Genomic DNA, 26,970 nt, shown 5'->3' on the forward strand with positions numbered 1-26,970 from the left:
TTTGGTGCTTCCCCAGTACTGAGCATCAGTGCAGAAAAGAAACAAAATTTGGTTTCTCATAGAGAAATTGGGTTAGTTTATTTTCCTTGCCCAAGCAGAGCATAAGGGCAGAAAGTGGACTAGCGACATGAATTCTGGCAGAGGCTGGAGTGTAACTACACAGGTCATTTCTGTTAACCTAAGATGTTACAAGGTAGTTAAGGGAAGGTTTTTAAGAATAATTAAATTTGGTCAGCCAACAACAAAAAATGTACCAACTGTTTACAAAGCTGTCCACTCTTTGGTGTCCTTATTGAACACTGAGATAACCAAACGTTTGGGCCAGATATACCCCATGCTGTCTAGAAACTCCGATGGATTTCTACTGGAGATACTCAGAGGTGCTATACTGAATTAAATGCTTAATATGCTTAATATTTTGATTTTTTTTCTTCTTTGTCTTTTCTTCTTTAAAGCTGTAAGCACCTCCTTGACTGAATCCACACTGAAAAATGTTCCTCAGGTGGTGAACGTGCGAGAACTCAAGACTGGTGCGCTGACTCCAGCTGTCTCTGCAGTTATAGGGTGAGTGGGTGCTCCCCTTTCTGGTAGCTTTCGATAGCACTTGCAATAGAGCACATCTGCCGGTGGGGAGCAGTAGTAGTATTTTACATAATCTGACTATGTAGGGCCTCAAGTGGATGCATTTAGAGAGGAATATTGGGATGGTGGAATGAAAGGAAGAAATATTTTCTTTCCAGGTCATTCAGGGATTTGTTAATGGCTTGTCCTAAACAAATGATGAGACCAGTGTTAACCTCCTTCTCCATTGTGAAATGCACTTTAGTATGTCCTCTCCTTTGGGATTCAGTGGTTTTACTGTACTTTGGATCTGGCATCTCTCCAGTCACTACTGCTGTTCTGCCTCTTTCTGTGGGGGAAGTGCACCCCTCTGTCACTGAGTGTGGTCTGTGGCCTTAAACTGTCCAGATGTTGTTCCTTCTACTTTGTCAGCCATTACAGAGAAAACCTTCTCTGGAGTTATGCCTCTTCTGTGTGTTCCCAGATTCACCCCCCGGGGGAGGGAAAACTGTAAGCTCTGGCTTTTCTGGAAACTTGTCTCAAATTTTCTGACATCAGAATTTTGACTGAAGGATCAGTAGGGGCTGATCACTTTGGAAAAATACAGAGCTGCAAGACATGAGTAAATTATGAATGTTGTCTCCTGGTATTTAACCTTGAATTTATTAAGATTTATCATGAATTAGCTGTAAGACTTGGCTTTCCTACTTCTCTGCCTCCTACAGACAACAGCCAGCTCAGCTCATTCCAGAAATTTCTGTCTTATCATCAGGCTCTGTCACCAGCCACAGAACTAGTCCTTTTCCCTGTCTTCATAACAACCTTGAAACTGGCTGCTTGAAGTTCTTACTATTGCTTAAGACCAAGATAGTGCAAGGCTGTTTCTGAACTGGGGAGGCATGGGCTCTACTGAAAAGCCTGAGCAAAGTTGAGCTTGATAGATAAAGCAGGATAAACTTACTGCATACATCTGATTATAAGTCCACATTGAGTTGCAAATGCTTTATCCATATAACTGTGGGCTATACCTGCAGCTCCTGGAACAATTTCTGTTGCATCACTTCTGGTTTTCATACATGTGTGTATACTCTTCACTGTAAAAGAAAAAAGGTGAAATTCCTTTGATGCAGCTTTTCCAAACGGGGAACAGAGTCTTACAGTGGTGGTACTCAGCTGCTGACCTTGAAATTTAATTTTTTTTCTGCATTTTAATTTGGAAATAGTTTGGAAGCTTTATACTACTCTATTTTCTCCTAAAAGTGATAAACTGAGAGGAGGAAGAGCAATGCTAGATCTTTTGAAAGTAAAACTTACAAACAGCTCTGCTTGGGAAATTTTGCTAAAACCAGTGTTATGACCAGGAGTTGTTCTCTGCCCTTTGTTTCATCAAAACTACAATGAAAAAAGTAGAGTACTGGCTGTACATAGACAAGGACATGAGCGGGTGCTGCATATCTGAGATTTGGCTTTCACTTGAACTGTAGTTAAAGACCTGTTTTACTTTCAGGTAGTTTTAGACTGCCAGTATTGATTGATCTCTCTAATTTATAGAGGACCAGCTAGCTTGATACCTTGAAGGCTTTTTACACTCTTAGTTTATAGCTGACCTATTAAAAAATACACTCTCTAAAAATTCTACCCAAATGAAGCATGCCTGCCAGTCAGATTCAACAATAAAATGAAGAGCATTCACCCAGAAAAGTCAATTCATCAGTTTTTGCTACTTCAGGCATCCTGGCTCTCTTTTGCCACCACAGCACACTCTTTGGGTTGTTAAGCAGTAATGATTTTTCAGTTGTTATCAGTTGTTCAATGGTCTGTGGCTGGGGGTGTTGGTGGTCCTGGTCCAGTTACTTATATGCAGTTTCCAGTGCAAAAAACCCCCTCTTTCCACAACTGAAGTCAAAACCAGCATTTTTGTAGCCTTATCAGAGGAGCTGTGAGTCAAGTGATCTTGAGACTTTTCTGGGGAAAAGGTCCCACTCTATCATGAATTTCACAGACCTTCCACTGTTTTTTTTTTTCTTTGTTCAGGGTTCATATGAACTTGAAATTTATAACTGCACCTTCCCAATGTGGAGTCTTTCCACTGCTAATCTGAAGTTTTCCTTGTTTGCTTTACATTGGCTCTGGACAGACCATGCAATGTAGAGGGAGAGAGAGTACCTGTTGCTGGAAGAAAGGACTTACTAGTAATGCAGTTATTTAAGGCACAAAACTCTATCCAAGACCAAATGGCTGTGCAGAATCACTGTTTCATGTGTGTGTCTCCTTCCTTTGGAATATAGTAGGAAAATTCTGTGAGCTGACCTGTAGCTGACCAAGTAGTAAATGCAGTTTGGGAGTTTTGTGCTTAGGAGACATACAACTTTTGATGCCCAGATTCACTTGCTGTTGGATTTGCAGCCTCAGCCATTTCTATAGTATAGAGATTGCTTTTTGCCTTAGAGAACACCTGACCTGAGTCAAGATGGAAAGAGAAAGCTGGCCTTTGCCAGCAAGAGAATGCAACCAGTGTTGAATTCAAGCTTCTGAAAGCTTTTGGTATTGGCCATATAAGCTGCTGAGCCACAGAATTGAGGAGATGCTAAAACTGGATGGCTGTTCCCACGTTACAGTGATTTGGTGTGTTAATGGCCCACAGCATGTAGGTAGGATGCTTCACCCCAGAAGTAGCTGCTATTCTGCAGCAATTGTCTATAGGCTCTGATGTACAATTTATTTTATGGTCAACGTTCCCAAACCTATAATGTAGAATATAGGTTAATTTTATCACAGTTCTTGCTTTGACTTCATTAATGTTTGTACTACACTTCAAAGACATGAAGCACTGCCCCCCACCACCCCCAGCTTTGTCTTCTTGCTTAGCATTTCTGAGAGTTGCATGTACTTGTCTGGGCTCCACACTATAAAGGAAGCTTCTTAAATTTGTTATCCACTAGGCATAAAATTGTAATCCCCTTACCTGCTGATTTTTCATCAACTCCCTGTAAAATAGAAAGGCCTGACTCTCTTCAGAGACAAGAGTGTGTGTGAAGAAGACTTGATCGTTTAAGTCTAGAGCTTTAAACACATTTGCAGACTTCCTTTGTTAAATGTGGCTGATTCATTTAAGAGGTTTATTCCCTAATCAGATTTGTTCGTTTGGAGTTGTGTGTGGAATCTTTAATAGCAGTGGTTGTTCAGGACTTCTGGAAGCTGTGCTTTTTGAGACTTCTTTTCGACCGGTCATTCATTTAACATTTTAATTTTTCTTTTTAAGATCATCTGTACCTCACTCTGCAGCCCAGGCAGTCCATCAAGTTTTGGCGACTGTTGCTACAAATCAAGCTAAACAGGTATCTTGATATACAACCCTTTCCCTCTGGAATCCTGTACCTGGGCATGCTCAGCACAGTTTTGGGGGTTTAATTGTTGGTGAACGGGTCATCTGAAAATCTCTTTTCACAGCTTGCCCTGCATTCTTGGCAAACCATTTATTTATCTATGACCTCAACAGCACGATGCCAGGCATATCTTTGTTATGTCTTGCTTTTCTCTCTTGCGAAGACTTGCAGCTAATGGCCACAGCCTTGCAGCAGTAAGGGCTGCAACTAACAAGGAAGGAAACTATTAGGTAGATATACCTAAATTTCACAAAAAATCAACAGTGCTAGGCAGTCAAGGGACAGAGTAGTTTACCTCTCCTGTTATTCTACTGAAAACATTTCTTATTGGTCAACAAGCTGCTGGGTTTTATGTCCACACATCAAAAAATCACACAGCAGTCTTTGTCCCCTGGAATCATTCAGCTGTTGCCCATGGAGGCTTACTCACCTCTGCAAGAGACTTGTTGAAAAAATTGAGTATAGACCGTGTATTTAAGTGTCAAGACGTAATGGGCCCAAGATTGAAGGGCACTTCTAAGTGCTTTGACCCCCTTCCTCTAGTTTGTTCTTAAGTCATTGCACGACTCTCATCGTTCCAGACCAGGGTGAGAAGGGCCTTTGTTAATGGACAGACTGCACTGACCTGAAGTGGTTTTTTGGTTTTAGACACCTCTAACGAGCTCGCTTAAGGGACAGGCTCCACCTTCCCCTGTGTGTACACCCTGTCCTATGGCATCTACACCTGGTCCAACATCATCTGGCAACAAAATCCCAGGTAAGTTGTCTTTGGTGGAGATGGAAATAAGGCCTGGATGTTTCTTGCCACCTGCCAGGATGCACAATCCAGAAAATAAAGACACTGAGGAAAAAAGATCTCCCTCCCCTGAGAGGCTGCTGTGCCAATCTTGAAGAAGATAATTTGAAAAACCAAAGTACAGAAAAGCAGAAGAATGGTTTTATTTACAATCCTGTGTTTTGTCTCTGTGCCTGCATCTAGAATTCAGTGATAGAATTCCTTATTCAGAGTGGATTCAGAATGTATAACCCTTAACAAGAAATGTTGAAAGCACGTCTGTCAAAGGCTACTGTGGTTTGACAGCAAATCAAGAGCGGGCATCTTTGCTGTTCTGTTTTTTAAACACAGAAAGTTGTTGCATTTGTGCAGGAAAGTGTAACTGTCCTGAAGTAACAGGAATTATTTTTTCCATACATTGATGTCTGACTTGAGTATTTCTTTACTATAGGCTGCAGCACCTTAGGAGTACTTGAACTAGCTTGAAATGAGATAATTTGGGTACTGGATCTGTTGAGCACTGGGCTGTATGACCAATTTCAAAGCCAGTTCAGATACTATGGTCTGTTGTGCACAGCTTAGAAGCTTCTAAGGAAAGGAATGCTCAGTTTACATCACTCGGTGCAAATGGGGGAAGAGGAAACTCTTAGGGAGGGAAGGAATTGATTTTTAATGTGTATTAGATAATAATGCTTACATTGGACATGGTTTTATAAGCCTCTTGCATAAATGTCTGAAATCCATCTCTGTTGCTCTTCTGCCTTTAATCCATAGATGTAGGTTGCCTCTTACCCAGGGATAAGAAGCAGTAAAAATAACTAGGAATCATATTTGACTTGGCAGATGCTTCTTAAATTTTGGTTTATTGAAAATGTCAGCTCCTGAATTTGATAGCACTTCCTTTTATTTCACATGTGTTTTGATATGTTGATGAGAGATTTTACCAAGGATTTCTTGATTTTTTTTTTTTCAATCATTTAATTTTTCTTGTCAAGATGGTGACACCTGTCTTTGCTCTAATCAGGTGTCTGTTATTACCTTAAATCTTTAAAATAATTAACGTGTTCTCTCACATTGTAACAGTAGCAGGAATGTTTCTGTGCACACATACCTGATCTGGTCTAAGTAGCGAAAAAGCTTTGCTTACAGTTGAAATTGCAGACTGTGTGTGCAAACTGTTCCTTCTTTTTTGATAGTTGGATGACAAGGTGCTTTTTTCTTATTTGTAATGCTTGTTCTTGTAACTTACAGGACAAGGGACACTAAAAACAGTTACAGCTGTGACTTCTACAGTGACATCAGTACCAGCAACAACTGCACAGCTGAACAAAGCATTCTTGTTTTCTTCTGTGGGGTCTGTATGAGCGTTAACATTTCTTTGTAGTTGATGTTAAATGTGAGTGTATCAGTTGTTACAGCAAGTGTTACCTACAAGCTGTATAATACTGTAAAATGGCACCTGCAAATGGTAGATTGCAGGGGTTGCACCAGAGTTTTTGGAAGACCTTCATGTTTGTGGAAGCCTACCTGAGTGAGATCTGAGAGTCTGTGAGAATTTGACACAATATTGTGTTGCTTTGAGATTTTTCAGTCTGTGACTAATTAAGAAAATCAAGAGTAATGTCTGTCTTGCTATAAGTTATCTCCTTTTTGATGGGTAGTAGTATCCAGTTATTCCCTTTTGTACATGCACTGTCTCTTACCTTTTAGCTCTTTTAATTTTAAATAAACTCTAGTCACCACTGTGGCTTCTGCTCTTGCTAGTCTCCCAAAAGCTATGAGGATTTGGTGCATGGTGTTCAGCTGCCAAGTGGAATGAGGAAGAAATATACAGCAGAAAGGAAAGAATATGGGAAGATGAGGGGTGGTCAAAATAACTTTGAACTCTGACTCTCTTTAACTTTCTAGAAGCCTTGTTGGAGGGCAGATAAATGGAGCCCAGTCTGCATGCTTCTCTCTGCCTGTTTTGTTGTTGGATAAACTGTTCTTATGCCTGACTTTGTGCAAGTGTACTGGAAATATGAGTCTCAAAGTTGTGTTAATCATGGGGTTGGAAGTTTCAAAACTTTGAGTTAAGTGTCATTCTTTCCCTTTCTCCTCTTTCCTCCTAGGTCTGGATTTAATTTTGGTGTTGTCACATCAGCTGCTTCATCACCAACACTACCCAGCCTCGCTTCCTCACAAGGTTAGTTTGGAAGAGTGTGCAAACATCTCTTCCCTGCTAAGAGAACACTTACTTTTCCTAATTCATGTGGTTCCGGGTTTATGTTGCAGTTTCATTATTAAAATTGCAGTAGCTGCAATAACTTTATATACATATGCTGGATTATGCCCTGTAATGCACAGAAATCTAGGCCAACTGCCATTCAATTAAGAGTAAGCAAAATATTTGCTGCCAAGAACATTTAGGAGGTACTAGTTTATGAAAAGGGTAACATCTGTAGTCATTTCCTCTGCTGTCTCTAATCTGTAGATTTAAAGTTGCCAAGGTGGTCTGACACAGAAATCTGTCATTAAGTGAAATGAGCATTTAGTAATGGGAGGGGAATGCTTTAAATGGCTTTGTGTTACTTCTAAAATTGAGATGACAATATAGAGGCTGCCTTTCTATTTCATAGATAGATCATACTTGCCTAGTCTGGAAAGAGAGGACTGATACCTCTGCTTTGTAATATTCCTGAAGTTTTTTGCCTCTAATTTCAGCCTTGCAAAAGAGACTGTATGGTCAAAAACTTGTTTCCAATGTTACTGCTTGTTCTAATAAAAGATACCACCTCTTCTTACAAATCTTGGCTTCCTTATATCCTTAGACCATCACAGCCACAGCAATGCTGCTAATACTCTCTTGATGTTAAGCACAGAGACCTAACTTGGCTTAAAACTGGAAGATTCAATTAACCTAAAAACTTAAGTAAATAACACTGATTAAAGGAGGAGTGGGAGGTGCAGGAGCCAGACTTGTAAACAACAGCGTAGTGTGAGGGCAGTTACCTTGCAGTGCTCTGTGGAATGGTGGGAGCACCTTTGCCTCTGTTAGCTGGTGACAGAAGAACAAGGAATTTCAGTGCCTCAGAAGAAAACAAATGCTACATTATTCAGTGTCAGTTACGAATATACTTAAATGTATTTAATGTACTTATAGGGTAAAAACCAAGGATAATACAGCTGTGCTAAGAAGCTTTTGCTCTGTTATTTATCTCCATGCAGATTTCCTGTACTTTGTACAAATCTACCCATAGTCCAAACACCAACACAATGTCTTCAAGTCAGAATTTGTGTTTGTTTGGTGCTTAGAAATGAAATGATAATATGTCAAATAAAACTAGTCCAGTCACCCTTAAAACAGCAGCAGTTCCACACTGTTGGACAGCAGTGTATCTTACAAGTGGAGCTACTTTCACAATTACATTTGAGAGCTTTTATCTAGTCTTTCAAAGCTGAAAACAGGCGGCATAGAAACTGGTTGGTGGTCTGTGAATAGTTGAATTCATAAAGTCTTCTACAGAATCCTTTTCAATTGCCAGAAAGTATTTTTATGACCCAAGCTCTGTTTTGAGCCATTGGTTTAAACAGAGTTCTGTAGTGAACGTCAGGAATTGTTTAGCTGAACTAAGTAAGGGGTGAAAATGGTGTTAAAAGCAAATGGTCTGTAGTAACCAGGTCTTTTATGGTTTTTATCGAACTGTTGAAAAAGAGATAAGAGCCAAAGGCTGAAACTGTCTGTACTCAAAGAGAAGGATGGCTAAATGGAGGCTGTGACATGAAAGTAACAGAGTTTGTCACTACAACCCTGTCCATAAAGGCTTCAGCTGTCATTGTCTCCTGAATGCACATGGAAGTGGCAGTTACCCGGTGGGTGGAGGCTTTATAGGTTTGAGGCAAGAGCACTAACAATCTGTGAAGCACTAAAGCATGCTATTATTGTAAGAATGATAAATGAGCTCTGCATACCATAACTCAGTTTGTAACTTCTGTCTCTCACACCGACAGCCCCTGCTAAAGAGTCCGCCCAGACTGATTCATTTTCTGGAGGTTCCAAATTTGGAGTAGTCCCTGAGAGCTCCTTTGCTTTTGGGTCCGTCAAGCCAGTAAATACTCCAGGAGCCTTGATAGGAAATAGCTCCTCAGCAGATGGCACCCAGGCAAACAAACCTGCTGCAACAACATCTTCTGCTCCCTCTACAACCTCTGGCAAGTTGGATATCCCTCCATCTAAACCAGGAGATCACTTGTTTCAGAGCAATCTAGCTGGGGAAACTCTTGGGAGCTTCTCAGGACTACGGGTTGGTCAAGTAGATGATAATGCCAAGACCACTAAAGCACCATCTACAAGTACTGCGGGAGCACAGACAACTAAAGTATCTACAATACCTTCTGGGTTTACTTTTGGTGCTCCCCTGTCATTAGGAAAAGCTGGAGAAGCTGCTTCAACATCAGTCACGTCGACTGGCACAGCAGCCCCATCCGTCAGCACCAGTGCCACAGGCAACCTCTTTGGCAATGTCCAGATAACCAGCACTGGGTCTTCTGGGGTATTTAATCTTGGAGGCTCTAGTGGCAACAAACCCACCTTTTCATTTGGTATTCAGCAAGCAAACAGTATGAACACATCCACTTCTACCCCTTCTACTTTTTCTGCTTCAACATCTCTCTCATTTGGAAGTTTCTTGAGTTCATCACAAACTGCTGTCCCTGCTGCACCTTCTACTAAGGGTGCAGGGGATGCCAAATTACCATCTGTGTCAGAAAAGCCATCTGAAAACGAAGCTGTAGCAGCTGGATCTTCATCTCCAGTGATACAGTCACCACAGCCACAGGTACAGCTTCCAGAGTCTGTTAAAGAACCCGCTTTACCCCAGGCCTCAACCGGGGACACCATCTCTGCGGGCTCTGGCACCACATCAGCAGCACCTCCCCCTGATGCCATTACTACTCCGGCCTCCACAAGTGATTTGAAGGCACCAGTGCCTTCCACCATCTCGGCGTCTGCCCCACCAGATCAGAATGTCTCAGCAACAACTTCTACAACAAACATTGCCTCTCCTGCAGAAGCCACAAGTGCGTTGGCTGCTACCTCTGATGTTACTACGTGTGTTCAGAGCCCAACTGTTGGTGCCTCTGTGTTTGCCCCCAGTTCTGTAGGCTCCTCCATGTTCTCTCAGTCTCCAAGTTCCAGCTCTTCTGGCTCAGCATTTAGCCAGCCTGCTGGTGACACAACTGCCACTCCTTCCACACCACCTGTTTTTGGACAACTGCCAGCAGGTACCACAGCATCTTCTCCGTTTGGGCAACTCACCACCAGTACCTTGTCCACTGTCACCACTACCACACAGGCTGCCAGCTCAGGTTTTGGTACTTCTGCTTTCGGTACCACCACTACCGGGGGCTTTGGTCAGCCAACCTTTGGACAAGCACCGACCTTTGGGCAACCAGCAAGCAGCTCTTCAGGTGGTTTTACCTTTAGCCATCCTGGGTTTGGGACAGTGCCAGCCTTTGGCCAGCCAGCAGCTTCCACAGCAACCTCGAGCAGTGGCAATGTTTTTGGAGCACCAGCTAGCACCAACAGCGCCAGCTCCTTTTCCTTTGGCCAGCCCTCTGCCAGCACTGGAGGTGGGTTGTTTGGACAAAGCAGCGCTCCAGTGTTTGGGCAGAACTCCGGCTTTGGGCAAGGGGGATCAGTCTTTGGGAGCACTGCTGCCGTTACTACTACAACATCATCTGCTGGGTTCAGCTTCTGCCAAGCTTCAGGTAAGAACAAACCGCAGAGAGATGGGATGTCCCAGCAGTGCTCTCTGGCTGGAACACAGAGAGCACTGTGTCGTTGGTTTTTAATACCTTTTTATTCTCCCTATGGCACTTGCTGGTTTTTTTTTTGTTTGCTTGTTTGTTTTTTGGGTTTTCCTCTTTTTTGTTTGTTTGATTTTTTTCTTTTTCCCCCCAATTAGTAAGAACAGGAGCTGCAGTGTGTGTGAGGGAGAGGCTGATGTTGGAGACCAAAGCAGCGTTTGCTCTGCTTCGCTGTTCATCAGTAGACCTCTGAATGGAGCCTTTTCAATCCAGTCTTGCATTCATTTTATACTTGCATGTCTACCTTGACTTTATTTTGAATTATGTATTGTCCTGCCTGTTGAACAATAAATAGGTTGGGTCCAGCAGAGTGTAAAAGATCTTAAACTAGTAAGTTGTTGTAAATTGTTGTGCTGAAGTGGCGAGGCAGCTCTGAGGCTGTAATCAAGGCGACGAATACAGATGCAGCACTTCTTCAGTGGGCTGCACTGAATACGTGCAGCAGCGGATGTATAGCCAGGTATAGTACTGGATCACAATCTGGGATGGCAAAAAACATTTAAGCTCTCAAAGTGATGGATTAGCAAGGAACTAATCTGTTAAATCCGCTTTTACATTTGGAGACATCTCAAAATTAAATATGACGGTAACACGACCATCAGCTACCTGTCTGCATAGTTAAATTGAATCCTTGCACAGACCAAACCTTCTTTGTCAGTCTCCTTTTGTTCTCCACATTGCAACAATATATTGTTGGGTTTTTTCCAAAGCTTTATCTATACAGTATTTAGAGAGTTCCCAGGGAAAAGTGAAAAGTACATAGTAATAATAGAGAACATGTATTTTCAAGGAAGAAAAACTAATTAGGCTCATTTAATTAAAAATGATGGCACTGTAGGCAAAGTGCTTGCTCATTTTAACTACAGTAACAGAGAATAGTTAAATTGAGGGAAATGAACTCTGCTTGAGAAAGGTGTTCCTAATTATAGAAATGCAAGTTTTATTACAAAATGCACATTGAAGTGAACTGGGAAATGGAATGGAGAATTCTTTCTTTAATCAAAACATTTCATTATCTATAACGGGAATCTTCAGGTAGCAAAGCTCAGATCCTCCCTACACAAGGGAAATCAGAATGCTGCAGTGCTTGTTCATGACTTAAAGCATTATTATAGCAATGTTAACAGAAATCCAATTCTCTTATATTGTTAACAACAATCCCACAAGTGAAAAGGCCTTTTATTTTCTGTTTGTTTTTAAGTTGGCTGAAGAGAAAAGGAGAATGACTTTCAAATAAACTTTCAATGGAATTTATTGGTTTTGTGTTGGCACATACTTTAAGTTTGTCCAACCTAGATACCTTTGGTAACATGATTTGTATCCCTGTGTTTTGGCATGGGAGACCTGTCCTTGCACTCTTCTGGACTAGTGTCGCCTCCCTGAATTGTCTTATCCCCTGGTAACAGTTCTAGTAGTTTTATTTTCCTTTTTTTTTTCTTAGCAGGTTTTGGTTCTAGTAACACAGGTTCTGTGTTTGGGCAAGCAGCTAATACTGGAGGCACTGTCTTTGGCCAGGCAAGTATTTATTGCTTTTGTAGCTATAAGGGACTGTTACGTATGGTTGGACTTGTTCAGGGTTCCCTACCTATTTCTGACCTATTTAAAAAAAAAAGATACAATTTGACATGCTCAGTAAAAAGCATCCCAGTCTGTACCAAAGATATTTGCTATTGTACTGGGCACCAAAGCAGCATCTCTGTGAATGTATTCCAAGGGATATGGAGAGACAAACATTTTATCACATGCAGGATAAGATAGAGATGCAGTAAGTCACCTGTCTTTATTCCATGCTAAGTGGAAAGTGGACAGTGTAGGGCAGGTTTCACAGGCATTATTCTGTACCATAGACAATGTTTAAGACAGACTTAAATAAGATTTCGTTGCATTATGTGTTGGAAGGTAATTGCTTGCTGGTTCATCAGCCCCTTTGTACATCCAGAGGAACAGGCCAGACAGAAAAATCAGCCTTGGGGGCATGTGCTGCTTTGACTTGGCTTAAATCCCTTTTGTGTCCTTTTTATGTTCTAGCAGCCATCTTCTTCCAGTGGCGGATTGTTTGGACCTGGAAGTGGTGGGAGAGGTGGAGGCTTCTTCAGTGGTTTGGGAGGAAAGCCAAGTCAAGATGCAGCCAATAAGAATCCCTTCAGTTCCTCCAGTGGAGGATTTGGGTCTGCAGCTTCCCAGAGTAAGTGAACAAAACAACAATACAAAATGTGCTGTGATTTCCATCTGCTTTTGTGATCCCATCTGCTTTTCTGCCATTAGTTGTCTTTTAGAAAATTCTGTGTTAACATGAAGAGCTTCTTAGGGGTTAATAGAGGCAGAGAGCATGCATGATTTGTAATCCAGAATTTTTCTTTTAGGTTTATGGAGGACAAGGAAGGAAGCTATTGAAACAAACAAGCAGATGCAAGAAGTGTGAAGAACATATATATTCTGTAGGGAATTCTTGGCCAAATGCTTCTTTAAAATTGAATACTCTAAATCCTTGTCACAGAATTTCTGCTTCCAACTTGGAAGTTAGAAAGCCTTAATTATTTCTCATCTGCCCTGACCCTGTAAAAAATCTTAAGTTTCCCATCCTCAAGAGAAATCAGGTTAACAAGTGTGTGACTGATAGCAGTTTCCTCAGCTTTGTCCTAAAAATGGCTATCTTTATGCAGTATATGCAAGGTATTTTATCAAAATTTACTATAATATGTGGATAAGCTCTCAGTCATTTTTCATGTCTAGAAGGAGATGTGATTTTTTTCAGTCAGGGATGTAGTAAAGAAAAAATAAATATGCTCCGTGTTTGGTTTGGGGGTGTAGTCTGTTTTGGTAAGGACGCAGAATTATAGAGTTCCTTTTATCATTTTTTATCCAGATTTGGTAGGTGAGGTGAGGTTCTCACAGGTGAACTCTTACAAGCATCATGGAAGCTGGGTAGATGAGAGAAATTGTGTCAAAGCCCTCTCTGGGACTCGGGACTTGGCACTTGTCCTTCCTTTTGCTCTAGTTGTCAGCTAAAAGGCATCAATCAGCACACTGTTTCAGCTAAATCAATCTGTAGGTGAGGTGCCACACCAACCCTCCCACATGTTGCTTCTGGCCCAGCCAACCAACCTAACAACAGGAGGCGTGAAAAGTAGTTAAGAATACATTAAAGCTACCTGCAGGTTCCTTTGCACCGGGGACTTTGAGGGACTATTAGAAATTTTTTCTAGAAGCTATGAAGGATTAACTGTAAAGGCAAGAATCAATCACTGTCTATTAGGATAAAGATTTTTATTTTTTTTTAAATACCAATGTCAAATTAAAACCACATTAATCTTGAGTTTTCTGGGCTAACAGGTCTTGGTAATACTCTAAAATTTGAGCTGAGATGAATATATGCCATTGTCTGCTGTGGCAATTAGTTTGAAATACTAGCAGGCTCTCTCGTGCCTTTCGTGTACAGCTTGTTACATACATTTGTATGTCACAAAAACTATTCATAGTGATTTCTAACTGTGTTTTTTAATTATGACTGCCCAGCTTTGTTATTTCATCAATTTTGACTTGAGTTTGGCAGAAAGGGGAAGCAGAAGGGGTGGAGCCCAGCAGGTAGAAAGCACAAAGAAGGAGGAGCAGTGGCTAAGACGTAAAAGTAGAGGAACAAAAGAAAGCTGTTGGATGAGCTGCAAGTGGCTAGAAGTAGCACTTCGGGTCTTGGGAGAGCAAATCCATTTCTTTCATTACATCTTTAACGATCCATTGAGATTAATGGTTGAGGTCAGTTCTCTAGCCTTGCTAATTTAGTCCTCCTTTATTGCAGTGCTGGGTTTTGTGATGAAATAAACTAGATGGTTCACCAGAAACAAGCTTTGGTTATTCTTCGTCTTGCCACTAGATGCTAAAAATCTCTGTAGCCTTGTGAAACATGAAAACTTGAGGAGTTTCTCAGTAAGACTGGAAAAGTTTGCCTCCTGCTTTAAGGTCCTGTCAGATAGTCACATTAAGAAATACTGGTCATTGCCAGAATAGCTGAGAATTTGTAATTTGTGGTGGACTTATATTTGTGTTGTCAAGAGAGACCGATTCTAGCTGCTTTTCTCGTTTGAGAGATTGTCTGTTAGTGACTGTGGTGAAGGATGCAACTGAACAAATCATCCCTTACTGTGATTTGCTAGATTTGCTAGATTACAGCAATAAAGGGTTGTTAGTGGTCCCTCAGATCCAGAATGGCTTGGTGGAACTACAAAGCCCTGCAGGAATAGGGGAAAACTCAGCTTGTCTTTGCAGAGTGCTGATTTCGATGTGTTCATTTTGTGCTTGAGTGTCGGGGAGTTAAAAGGAGCTTCCCTTTCTCCTGATCCAGTTAATGAAGTGTAATATAGAATATTGTCTGTTCTGAACTTCATGAGTGTTCCTCTTCATCTCCCCAGATTCTTCTAGCTTATTTGGGAACAGCGGAGCAAAGGCCTTTGGATTTGGCAGCTCATCTTTTGGAGAACAGAAGCCTACAGGCACTTTCAGCTCTGGTGGTGGAAGCGTGGCATCTCAAGGCTTTGGGTTCTCCAGTCCAACCAAAGCAGGTACTTTGTTAACCCACCCACTATGAACACCCATATCTCATCTATGAGATATTTAGTGTTCTACCATTTAGATGTCTACAGGCCGGACTCAGTACAGGTACAGGAACTGTCTTTGAGCAAGAAATAAAAAATAGCTAATGGTGAATGGATCTTTAGCTGTTAGATTCAAGGCAGAGATTTACAGTCTCTTGTGCAGAAAATCATCCAGTAAACTACATCTTCAGGTGTTCATTCCAGAAATTCCCATTGCAGTTTAAGAGCAGAGAGCTGTGTGAATTAGTTCTGGTCTTCCGTACTTCGCGTTGTACGGTACATAATATGGAACTGAATAAACCTTTCCTATTTTAGATGCTTCCTTGGAATATTATCTTCTAAACTTCACTCTGGGTTTTGCAACCCTTTTTGTCCCCATTTCTTCATGTGAGTGATCGCACAGGTGTCTACAATGGGAAAGCTTCCTTGTAGAATTTGTCAGACATGCTTCAGGTCCTTCTCTTTTGAAATCTGTCTGACGTGTCATCATCACTTTCTTCTGGGGTTGAGCTGTTATTATCTCTGTTGATTGAGTTAATTGAATCAAATACTGGAAATTTCACAAAACCTCTTTTCTTTTTACTGTCATCTGCCCGAAGAGCAAGCCACAAAAGTAGTGGTGACTGTGATATGTTCATTAGAACTGAATGGCAAAATGTTCCTTTTGTTAATTACCAGACAAAAATGGAGGCCCAAAGGGTCAGGCAGAGCAAAGCCTTTCTCCTCTGTCCTCAGACTGTTGTTACAGTGAACATTGATGAAGACAGATGTTCTGTTCCAAGTGTGTCTACTGAAGTTTCATCCCTGGGGGAAGTAGGGCAGGCTTGGTCATCCTTGAAGTTGTCTTGAGACAATGGTGCTCAAGAAGACCCTTCGGAGAAGGAGAGCTTTGAGAGGAAGCACTCTCTGCTTTGACAGTAGCTGTGCTGTCATGTTAGTGAAGTGGCTGAGAGCATAATGATGATGTTATCAGATCCAGCAGCCATTTGTAAGGTGTCTCTCAAGTGTTGCATTCTGCTTGATAGTGGACTGAGTTTCTTATCTCAGGCATACTACCCATCTGTTATTTTTCCTAGAAGAAAAGGGCATTGCTGAAGGCAGTTTTTCTTTCATTCACTGAATGACTCTTCCCTTGCTTTTGATTATTTTGATTTCAGAATTCTTCTTGAGACAGGATTTTCAGGAGGTTTCTGCAGAAGACACATCCACTCATACAGAGCCCCTCGGATCCTTCCCCCCTCTGGTTATGTTTGCTAAATATTGAAATGAATGCTGCGTCTTCCTCTCCCAACGACAGTGGAAGGGTTTACTTGATTTGAATCCCCCTTTGTCCTGGTTTCACTACTTGCATGTTTCACTTTCCTTTCTCCACTATTTGTTAATATGCATTGCAAAAGAGAGTGTGTGCTGAGCAAAGCTTCAGCCCCTGTGATACATACTCTTAACTTCCTAGAGACAGAGGTAACAAGATATCTGATCAGTGTTTAAATAATTCAGGCCTAGCATTTATTTTTTCCAGACCTTTTGTGTTTACAGCCAAACAGTATCTATTACCTTGACATGGACTGGAATTTCAGCCAGGGTATTAAAATGTGTGGTGGTATCCCAGTGCTCAGCCCTAGTCAAACAAGAGAGCAGATGTCCTTCATGTTCCACAGTGTCAATTAGAAACAGGCCAATAATATCAGCAGATGAACATAGAATAAAATAAGCTGGGTAGAAGTTCATTCAAAGCTGCAGAAGGCAGCTAAACCCTGAACAGAAATTGCCAAGGACAGAGTTCAGTTCTTGATTCCCTGCAGGAATCGTGCAGTTCCACTGACATGGTATTTAATCCTTTCATCTTCGTTTCCACCACTTAAACCAGGATCAGACAGTACCCTGCCTCCTATATCTTCTTGCCTCACTGAAGCACCTCAAAAACAAACTCGCCATCTACTTTCTGATCTTGAGAGGAAGAGACTTGCCTGTTGCAGTGGGGAGTTCCACCAATTTAAGCACTTGCATGCATCAAGTTCTGTCCTCGGGACACTGGTATGTCCTTCCAGAGCTTTAGATTAGAAGCCAAGGTAAAATCCTGCAGCCAAACCCCAGCAGGGAATGTTCATGAAGCTGGCCCTTTGCAGGAGACTTTTCATTCTCTGTTATTATAGGTAGTTCATTTGGATGAGCACAGCTTTACTTTAAAACTGACTACATAAGCTAAGCTTTCTTTCTGGTAAGAAGTGCTGATTTTATGATGAAGGATGGATGTGTCTTTTTTATAATAATAAAAGCATCAGTCTATCACCTGCTGTAAGCATTTTTACTGTAACTTGGTTATTGTGCGTGCTTGCTATCTCACAATTAAGATACTGGTCTTTTTTTGTACAGAGCAAGTAGACATTCCTTCACAGTGTGCAAGCATGAGTGATGTATTACCACCTTTTACTACAGCTCTGGGAGTTGAGTTGATCTTGTGCTCAAATGTTGAAGAGACCCAGAAGGTGGTTTTCTTCTGGATAGTCTCTTAATTCGGTCACAGTTTTTCACATGCATTCAGGCACTTTTCTTATCCATGTTTTTTTTTGTAACAAAATACCATGCAGTTTGGAAGCTTCGTGGCAGTTAGTTTTATAAATAATGCTGTGTCCATATGGTAAGATGAACAGCTTCATTATGGAGACTGTCTACTTGGAAATCTAGTTTTTGTTTTCTCTTTTCTGCATTATTGTTTACGTGATCTTCTTGTCCCTTTTTTGCCTCTGTTTTGCTCAGGTGGCTTCGGTGCTGCTCCAGTGTTTGGCAGCCCTCCCACTTTTGGGGGATCCCCTGGGTTCGGAGGGGTGCCAGCATTCGGTTCAGCCCCAACCTTTTCAAGCCCTCTGGGCTCAACGGGAGGCAAAGTCTTCGGCGAGGGTACAGCAGCAGCCAGCGCTGGAGGATTTGGGTAAGCCAACCAGGGTCCAGGATTTGGGAAAGCAATATTCTTGCATGACAGAAGCTGTTACACTTAATTACCTCTGCATTAATGTAAAGAAAGTATTCTGTGATTGATTACTAAACTCTTAAGTGTCCTTGGTTTGTTTGTCTCTTTTAATAAATAATTTAAAAAGGCATAAACCAAAGACTTTAATCCCAAAGGAAATAATGGGTATGATCTCATTTTAAAGCTGGAACTTCTATGTTGAATCTTTATCTTTAGAGATGGGGGAATATGAGTCATCTTGCAAGTGTCTAAGGGAATGCAGGAATATTTTCTGTGTGCACGCTTAATGAGTTCAAATCTAGGCCTACAAACTATGCCTAGCAATGAAAATAATAAAATTGTTATCTGTGACTCTGGCCACCTGACCCACTTGTGAGATTTGGGCTGGAGATACCAGTGACAGTTCACTCTGATCTCTCACCTGTGAGGGGTGGGATGAAGCACTTCTAACAGCCTGCGCTCCCAGAGTGATTGGTGTTTATCCCACACTGATTGTTTTCACTTGTTTCTTTACACCTTAAGCCTGTGCTTGGCACCAGAGCAGACAGCACTTTATTCCTTGTTTTGTTCAGCAAATACAGAATTTCAAACCTTGCAAAGCAGCTTCTGCAACAGGCAGCAAATGCATTTCTTCAACATTGCACTACCAGCAAGCCATTCTCCTTCCTGCCCTGCAATTATATTCAGACCAAATAGACCCAATTAAAAAAACAAAAACTTCCAGTGGAAAGAGGAAACTGGATGTCTTCCCAATCTTAGTGTTTACATATTTTGTAAGTGTTTGTCTTTAGTTTCAGGAGGAACTGCCTTTACGTAAGGCACATTAGAACATGCAGAAGTGTAACTTGCTAATTCCCCATGAGGTCAGGCAGATACCCATCTGCTGGGACACCCCTGAGGTGTGGAAGGCTTCAACTACGTTCTTCTGCAATGGCCTGAACTTTGGTGCAGCACATTGGAGAGTCCCTTTGGAAAGAGTAAAAATAGAGGCAGCTTAATTAAATCCCCACAAAGAATGATGTGCTTGTAGGGAGGACTTAGCTTCAACGCAACTGATGGTTTGTTGAGTTCCAACTTTCAGCTGTTGTGCTGCAGGATTTTGTGCTGAAACTGGATGTGCTCAGTGACAATGTTGGAAGCTTAAAGATAAAATGGGATTCAGAACAAGCAGCGTGGTGATGCAGACAGAGGTCTTGCATAAGCAGTGTGCAGACTGAAGAAAGAGAATTCAGTGGCTTAACTTGTGGGAAGTTTTGAGAATTTCTTCTCTATTAGAAAGATGCAGATTCAGTCTGATATTTTCAGAGTTGCCTGAGGAATTGGATTTTGATTTTTAAAAACTTTAAAAGAGTGTGCAGAATTCCCAGGCAGCTTTACAAAACTCTGAATCTCACCACAAATTCTTGAGCTGTAGTTTAATTCTGCAGTATAATGTAGCATTCGTGCAAGACTTCCTTTCTGCCTTTCTCTTGAAGTGAAACTTTAAAAATCTCAAATCCTGAGAAGTTACTTGCCAGCATGTTATGCAGTATTAGCTCCAGGTTCCTGAGAACACCCTGCTAACTTAAATACAGGTGATTCATTGCTGCTTCCACTCTGAAAAATCTGCATCACTTGATAAATGACTTAAGTGTCAAAAATAGAAACGACTGTACTTCTTCAAAGTCTGCAATTCAGACTGTTTGTGAGCAAATAATGTTTTGCTTTCACAAACTAACCTCAAGTGCTTCTCAATTCAGTTTTGTGTAGGAGCTTTACAACAGAACTGAAAATCTGGGCAAGGTAGGTTTGGTTAAATCGTTACCAGGCAATGACTGTATTGCATGTCTTTTATATGTTTAAAAAAAAAAAAAGTATATATATATATATATATGTCTGTCCAAAGCTGTTTCTCTGTCCCTGCTATACTTAGCATTTTTCAACAGGCGTGTTCTTCTAGTTGTAACTGAAAGAAGCAGTTTGAACCACGAGTTTCCTTGTGACTATTTTCACTTCCGCTTCCTTTCACCAAGTAGACATGATTTGTGTGTTTAGTGGCATAGTCCTGAGGAGGTGGAACATTGTAAACACCTCTTCTTCTCAAAGGCTTTGCCTATCTTGCTGCTTTTAAAAACAGAACTACAAAACCTGTTCTGCTCTTGCTGAGAAAACCACATTTGTGGCTCTGAGCTGAAGTTATCTGCGAGGTACCTGGGTCAAGAGCCAAACAGAGGCACAGGGGATGGTTATATCAGGGCCAAAGATGCAAGGTCACTGAGCTGCCCATTGTGTCTAATGCTGTCTGTGGAATTAGTGTGTGCAATTGACAGTGTCTGGGATAGGAGAGGTGATGCCCTTTCCCAGGTGAATTGTTTGTCACACTGCTACAAGGGTTGTCTCTTATCTGGAGAGATATGTTTTGATGTGGTGGTGGTTTTTAATTTTTTTAAAGTCTACTAGATCTGGATGGATGGAGGAGTGGGTTAACGTGCTGTCAGTTCATATTTTAAGTCAGAAATGACAGGAGCTAGTGAGAGACACAGCCTTGCAGAGCTGTCACACCGTTTGACTTGGCCAACTTGGGGAAGGGCGGATGCTGGACAAATACCAGTAGCATTGTGCACTTGCAGAGCTTTAGCAGAGCTTGTCATTTGAAAGTTTTGTGTCAGCATTTTGCCCAGTTTAAATTAGAGAAACACTTGAAGCTTGTTTTTTGAGTGCACCTCTAACATTCAGAATTGGGAGAATTGTATGGAGACGGGAGCAGAGAACCATAATGCATACTGTAGTCTCAGTGTGTTATGCTGATAGCTCTACAATGCCTGGTTAGATGGATTGGATGGAGAAAGGAGACCAATTTCCATATATAAGAGTGTTTCTTACTTCAGTCTCCAAAAGCAATTAGGGAAATAATCCAAAGGTGGTGGGGAGAAGTGCCAGGTAGGTGCAGATCTTCAGGAAAGCACTTGAACTGCATGTGGTTCAAAATGAGCTGGGGAGTGAAAGGAGTTAAGAAATCTATGGACAGTTTATGTGGGCAGTGGGTAAGGTACCATCTGAAAGTTGGCAGCCTGGGTTCTGTATCTGGGCTCTGCTTTTTGCTCTGGCCATGAGCAGCTCATACCAATTCTGTGTTTGCTGCCCTGGTTGTGAAAGGAAATGATGCTGTACTTCCGAGCTTAAAGGGTGAAAACTATACACAGGGGTGAGTTTCCCTTTGACGACTGGAGTTGGTATTTCCAAGCACTTGAAAACATACCCTGTGTAAGGATGATCACCTTTCTGCGTGGTGTACATTAAGAATGGGAGCTGAACAGACATCTGTATTGTACAATAGTCTTTCCCAAACAAGAAAATTTGTTTCCAGAACAAACAATTATAATTATTCGTATCAGGTGGTCTCACTGTTTTGATGTATCCTTATTTAAGGATTGCCCTGTTAGCATTGTGACTATGGGGAAAACTTCCAATGTAAGTGAGAAGATGATTGCAAACACAAATTTTCTCTTTAAACTGCAGGTTTGGAGGTACCAGTAACAATACAGCATCATTTGGCACGCTAGCAAATCAAAATACCCCGACATTTGGATCGCTGTCGCAACAGAGTACTGGTTTTGGCACACAAAGCAGTGGATTCTCAGCTTTTGGGACAGGTGGAGGAGGTATGAGAAGTTAAAATAAAATGAACTTAACACACCCCATGTCTCCAGTTTTCCTTGGAACTTGGGTGTGACTCAGCTCCCTGTCAAAAATCGTCCTAGTCCTGCTCTAAGGAAGGCACCATGGCCTGGAGAACTGAGCTGCAGGGTGGGGTGTAGTGTGTTCTCAGGCTTTTATCTCACAATTCCATCACTGATTTAGTGTGTGTGTCACTCCTCTTCTGCACACCTCATCAGATCATTGCTTTTCACCCCTTTTTGTGGAATTGTCCTTTCTTCTCGAAAAGACTGAGAAATAATGAATATCTCTTCAGTCCCATGTGTATGGGTATTTATAAGTACTTAGTGTCAAAAGAATATCCTCTGCAAAATCGAACTCGAACACCAACAGCCAAATTTTTATCTGATGTGATTCAGTGAAGCTGCAGTGATTTCCACGGGGCTGAGAGCAGAGCCTCTGAGAGAGGAGCCGTTCATTGGTGATGTGGCTGTCACCACTAAGTTGCATTAAGCATAAACTCCATCTTCAGCAAGCAGCCCTCTCTTTTTATGGCGAGGTGAATAAACCAGGCGCATTGTGTGCGGTTACTACTAATGAATGGACCTAGCTGATTAGCAGTGAAAGCAAAGCCCTCTTAGGAACCAAGGCAAGTCACTTTTCTTCTAGATGGAGATTTGACTTTCATTGTTTGCCCATCACTCTCTCCCTGACCTAAGGCAGAAAATAAATGTTTTTCAATCTGTGTGTGGGAGGGGACATTTACTATAAATCTTATGCAGTCATTGTACCTTTGAACAATTATTTTTCTAATCTTGCCTTTCTTTCAGGTTTTGGTTTTGGATCATCTAACACGTAAGTACTGTTTTGTGTCTAACTCTTCATTAAAAAATACCAATAGAACCAGAATAGAAGAGCTGAATGGTTTACAAGAGCGAGCTTTGCAAGTAACAGTAACATTCTAGTTCTGATTTCCTTTTAGTGGTGATGCATAGAGCTCAAAGTCCAGGCTCTGAGTGTGTGCTTTCCAGTGAGGTTAATCTTTCATATAAGAGAGAATTTTCAGTTAATCATGATCTTTCTCCACCTCTCAGGCACGTGATGTGTGTGCTGAAGCTGTGTGTGTGAATCTAATATCTACTCCATTTGTCAGGTTGAAACAAGGAATGAAATAAATTGGTACTTTTCTAGCTGAATTGAGATGATTTACAGTTAAAGAGCAGGACTAAGAGCTGAGGTTAACTCTGTCATCCACTGTGTCACTGGCTTGCAGGGTTACTTCTAGCAAGTTTCTTTTACTTTGTGTCCCATCGAGTAGAGAAAGCACTTGCATCTCCAGGTGGTAGGTAGAGAATAAGCATAATTATATCTCGTTAGTGTGTGTTGATGCAGCCTCAGGTAAAAGATGCTGGAAATACCAATGTGTTCTCATAATACGCTTCTAATACTAGGGAGACTGGAAGTTTGTTTAAAAGATCTGCTGAATTAATAATACCTGATGGAGACTCTAGTACTCATTGCTGTGTTGTTTTTCTTTTCTTGCTCCACAGATCTTCCTCTGGATTTAGTGGATGGAGAAGCTAAGAACATCCTGAAGTCTCCTGTAGAACCGTGCTCCAGCATTCATGAGTCACCTACATGATCAATATCCAAACAGCTTTTCTTTTAAATACAAATTCTCAGACTTTTTTTTAAGAAAAATATTTTGCTTATTTTTATGCAACAATTGTTCTCGCTCTATATTAAACTATTTTATCTGCCTAGATGTTATTTGTGTGGGAAGGGTTTATTTCCCCGGATCTAGAAGAAATCGATGTATGCTGTGGTTATCAGCCCCACACTGGACTTGGCTTTCTGTTATTCATCCCTTGCCTGGGCAAGGGAGTAGCTCAAGTTGGTTCCTGAGATAAACCAGCCCATTTTTCATTTAAGAGATTGACTGATTATCCTAGGCTCTTAAGAAGGGGCTGAAGTTTACCCTGCTAATTTTAAGTATAGGATGGTGCTCATGCTTATCTTGCTGAAGTGCTAGAACTGAGTCACGTGTGATCCAGAGGCTTAGTGGAGAAATAGGAGATTATCTGAGAAGAAACTGGCAGCGTGCAGAACACGTTCCCATGGCAGTAACATTCAGCAAAGAGGTGGGAAGTAAAAGCTCTCCCTATTTTTACCTTTCTGTAAATTTTACACAACTCAGAAAAATGGAACTCAGGTTATAGGGAAAACTTCTGTCCCTTGAATTAGAAGTGTGACCTGTGTCCAGAGCATTAGTGATTTTGCAGCTTATGGCTTTGGCTGTTGGATTCTACTGTCAGTTACATTTTTTCTAACATGTATGAGATTGTACTTTTTCCCTGTAGCTCTTGGCTTTAGTCAATAACATTTGTGAAATTCTCATATGTTTATACTTGAACATACTGAGCAAATGTTTTAAAGAATGCCCTGAAGGCATTCTGGACAAACACTTTTCCTATTTGATGCATCTGACCTCCATGAAACCTCTAAATGATGTAATGGGTTTTTGTTGCTCTGTGAAAAATGCATTTGAAGTAACAGCTTATGTATTAGTTGAATACATGCAGATTGGATGGTTTTATCTTGTTGGTCCTATTAGGAAGTTCTGGGGTACTTCTGCTTTTTCTATTTTTGGCAGAAACATTCTAACTTTTTTTTTTTTTAAGTACTCCACAGTATGATGACAAGTGTCATTTTCTGGTTTGGTTCACAAGTGGGCGTGTGGTCACTTGTTGGCATTGTAAGTAGTGGATAACTGCTTGTTTTCAAGTCCAGTGTTATAAACTAAATACTTGTATCTATCAACAGTTCCTGAACAAATTGTTTTTTTCAAGTCAACCTAAAAAGTTAGTGTTTGCTTTAACTCCTAGTTGTGGAAAGTGTCTGTCCTGTCTCTGCACCTGGGAATGACATTAGGTAGGTTCCCTTTAAAAAGGAAGACCACTGAAATAGGGGGAATACCATGTACAAGGAGGGCTTATTTTTAGCTGTGGAGAGGCTTTGCAAGGCTGTAGGCTCGAAGGCTTTTCCATACACCCTGGTGTGCTGCTGTACTAGAGACAGCACTGTTGTCGGCGTTTGTTTATAACCTCCCTTCCCCTCTAACGGAAGAGAGTGGGCGACAGCGATCCTGGGACCACAGCACACAGCACAGGAGAAAATTTTCTTCTCAAATTTGCTGATTTGGAGATGGGACAAAAAGCTGAAGATGGGCTAAAGGGTGCCCTCGTAGTATGTTCTCCTTTACACAACACTTGTGAAGGCCTAGAGGTGATAGTGCTGCTCTCCTTTCCTTCCTCTTTATAAATAGCAGCTGGCCCAAACCATTGACCTTAAATTCTTTGCATTAATCTCCCCTGGCTGTGGCATGTGACACCTCCTAGCAAGACCATATCAGCTGTGCTCTCCCAGATAGCTAACAAACCTCTTGCTATGGAGAAGATTGGCTTGGTAAGAATGCGATGTTGGCATGCTGAGCCATTTAAAGTTCTTTTTTGGAATGATGGGAGCAGTTGGGGGTTGTCTCTGCTGTGCTGCTTGGTACCTGCTTTAACTCCTTTGCCCTCTGCAAGTGAAGGGCCATAAGAATTCCTCCAGATCCTGATTGAACACGCGCTTCCTTGCAACGCTTCCAAAATCATGGTTGAAAACCCAACCCCCTGAACTACCTGCCCTTGAGAAACGGGTGCTGCTCCTGGTTTCCATAGTAGCTGCTGGAGGAGCTGAGCAGCGTAGAGAGGCTGATCGTGACCACAAGCCTACAGGAATAGGCACAAAATGTAGCGAAGAAGACTTTGAAAAAATTTGCATTTTTATTGGATGACTCAGGGACTTGGCAAGTGCCTGTGGCGCTCGGCTGGTGGTTGCCAGAAGCTGTTACAGTCCGTCATCTGTGTTGGGTAACCTGTGATCTTATGGCCTCTGTCCAGGTTTTTGTGGACAGATGTCCACCAGAGAATAAAGCTACTAACGCAGAAAGCCCCCATCTTGGTAGACCTGGTAAAGAAGCCGAGGGCTAGCTGGGCTTGGAGCCCTCATTTCTGTAGTTGTGTTGTCCGCGCTGGTTAATCCTCAGATAACTCGGCAACCATTCCAGGACTACTCTGAAGGAGCTTATAATTTCTTCTGTGCTAATGTGCTTGTGTCTTTTTCTTGCCATTTCAGTATAAATCTTGCAAGGCTTTTATCAAAGGTGGATTCTTAATTATTCCTAATGAAAGAACACACTTGTTTTTCCCTCCCCTGAGACCACGTCGTGGCCTGGAGGCAGCAGAAAGCCGCGTGCGGGTGATGCTCGGCTGTGGCAGAGCACTGGTGATGGTGTTACAGGCTTGGTGGGCAGAGGGGGCTGGACGCGTAGAGAGGATCTCCCCAAAAGTGGGGAGAGTCCTGACCATGGATTTCTACTTCCTTGAAGGCTGAAGAGCACCAAAGAAAAGAGACTTTTTCTGGGAAAGGGACAAAACGTGGCATTGTCACAAAGAGCCACAAAAAGAAAGAAAAATTACTGAATCTCCTGTTTTAAAGGCTTTTACTGTATAATACTTGGTATTCCAGAATACAGGTGTCTGGCAGAGCACCAGTGGTCTCTGCTCTACTGCTCCATCTGCTCCATCTCCTGGGAGGGAAGGTCATAGTTTCTCCATCCCTGGCAGCCTTGGTCCTTCCATGCTGCAGTGGTGTGCTGCAGAGAGATGACTGGGGGGCAAATGTTGGTGGCATCTCTCTGCTGTTGAACCGAGGAGGGATTGCCATCCTGTGCTGCCAGGTTACATCCCTTGGCTTGCCTTATCCTTCATCGCTCCTTCCCTGCCCGAGTGGTGCCAGGACCAGAGCTGACTCAGCATTGACCAAAACCCTGGTGCTGTTCCTTGGGAGAAACCAGACGTGTTTGTGATGTGACCGTACTTATCAGCTTCAATCGTGAGCTGCTGTGGTGTGTTTGTGTGTGTGTCGAGTCTCGGGGGTGAGTAGGATCCCCATGAGAGACAGTGGAGTTTGGAAAAGTCCTTCTGAACATCTCAGCCCCTTGCTTCAGCTGGAAATTCAAGTGGAAAGGCGAAGGCAGGTGGTGGCACCACCTCTCCTCTCACATCTTTGCCCAGGATCACTGTCTGGGCCAGCGCTGGTCTCTGCCTGTTGCCAGCAGTCCTGTGGGGAGCTGCCTCCTTTCGCCCCGTCAGCCCGTGTACG

At 41.9% G+C, this 26,970-nt stretch overlaps 1 protein-coding gene across 1 annotated transcript in view; it reads left to right on the forward strand.

The window, feature by feature from the left end:
* Nucleotides 1-23,524, forward strand: part of NUP214 (nucleoporin 214) — a gene marked incomplete at its 5' end in the record, with an annotated part of 41,556 nt that extends 18,032 nt beyond the window's left edge. Inside the window, 13 exons of the mRNA XM_029084879.1 lie at nt 456-564; nt 3,824-3,899; nt 4,596-4,704; nt 5,974-6,076; nt 6,834-6,907; nt 8,713-10,470; nt 12,014-12,084; nt 12,598-12,754; nt 14,976-15,125; nt 17,916-18,087; nt 21,625-21,767; nt 22,593-22,617; nt 23,313-23,524. Coding sequence (XP_028940712.1) covers nt 456-564; nt 3,824-3,899; nt 4,596-4,704; nt 5,974-6,076; nt 6,834-6,907; nt 8,713-10,470; nt 12,014-12,084; nt 12,598-12,754; nt 14,976-15,125; nt 17,916-18,087; nt 21,625-21,767; nt 22,593-22,617; nt 23,313-23,346 — 2,981 coding nt within the window. The remainder of the gene's footprint in view (nt 1-455; nt 565-3,823; nt 3,900-4,595; nt 4,705-5,973; nt 6,077-6,833; nt 6,908-8,712; nt 10,471-12,013; nt 12,085-12,597; nt 12,755-14,975; nt 15,126-17,915; nt 18,088-21,624; nt 21,768-22,592; nt 22,618-23,312) is intronic.
* Nucleotides 23,525-26,970: the final 3,446 nt, after the last annotated feature.

This window comes from Antrostomus carolinensis, unplaced genomic scaffold (genome assembly GCF_000700745.2).
Source record: "Antrostomus carolinensis isolate BGI_N321 unplaced genomic scaffold, ASM70074v2 scaffold15745, whole genome shotgun sequence".
In the NCBI taxonomy this organism is placed as follows: Eukaryota; Metazoa; Chordata; class Aves; order Caprimulgiformes; family Caprimulgidae; genus Antrostomus; species Antrostomus carolinensis.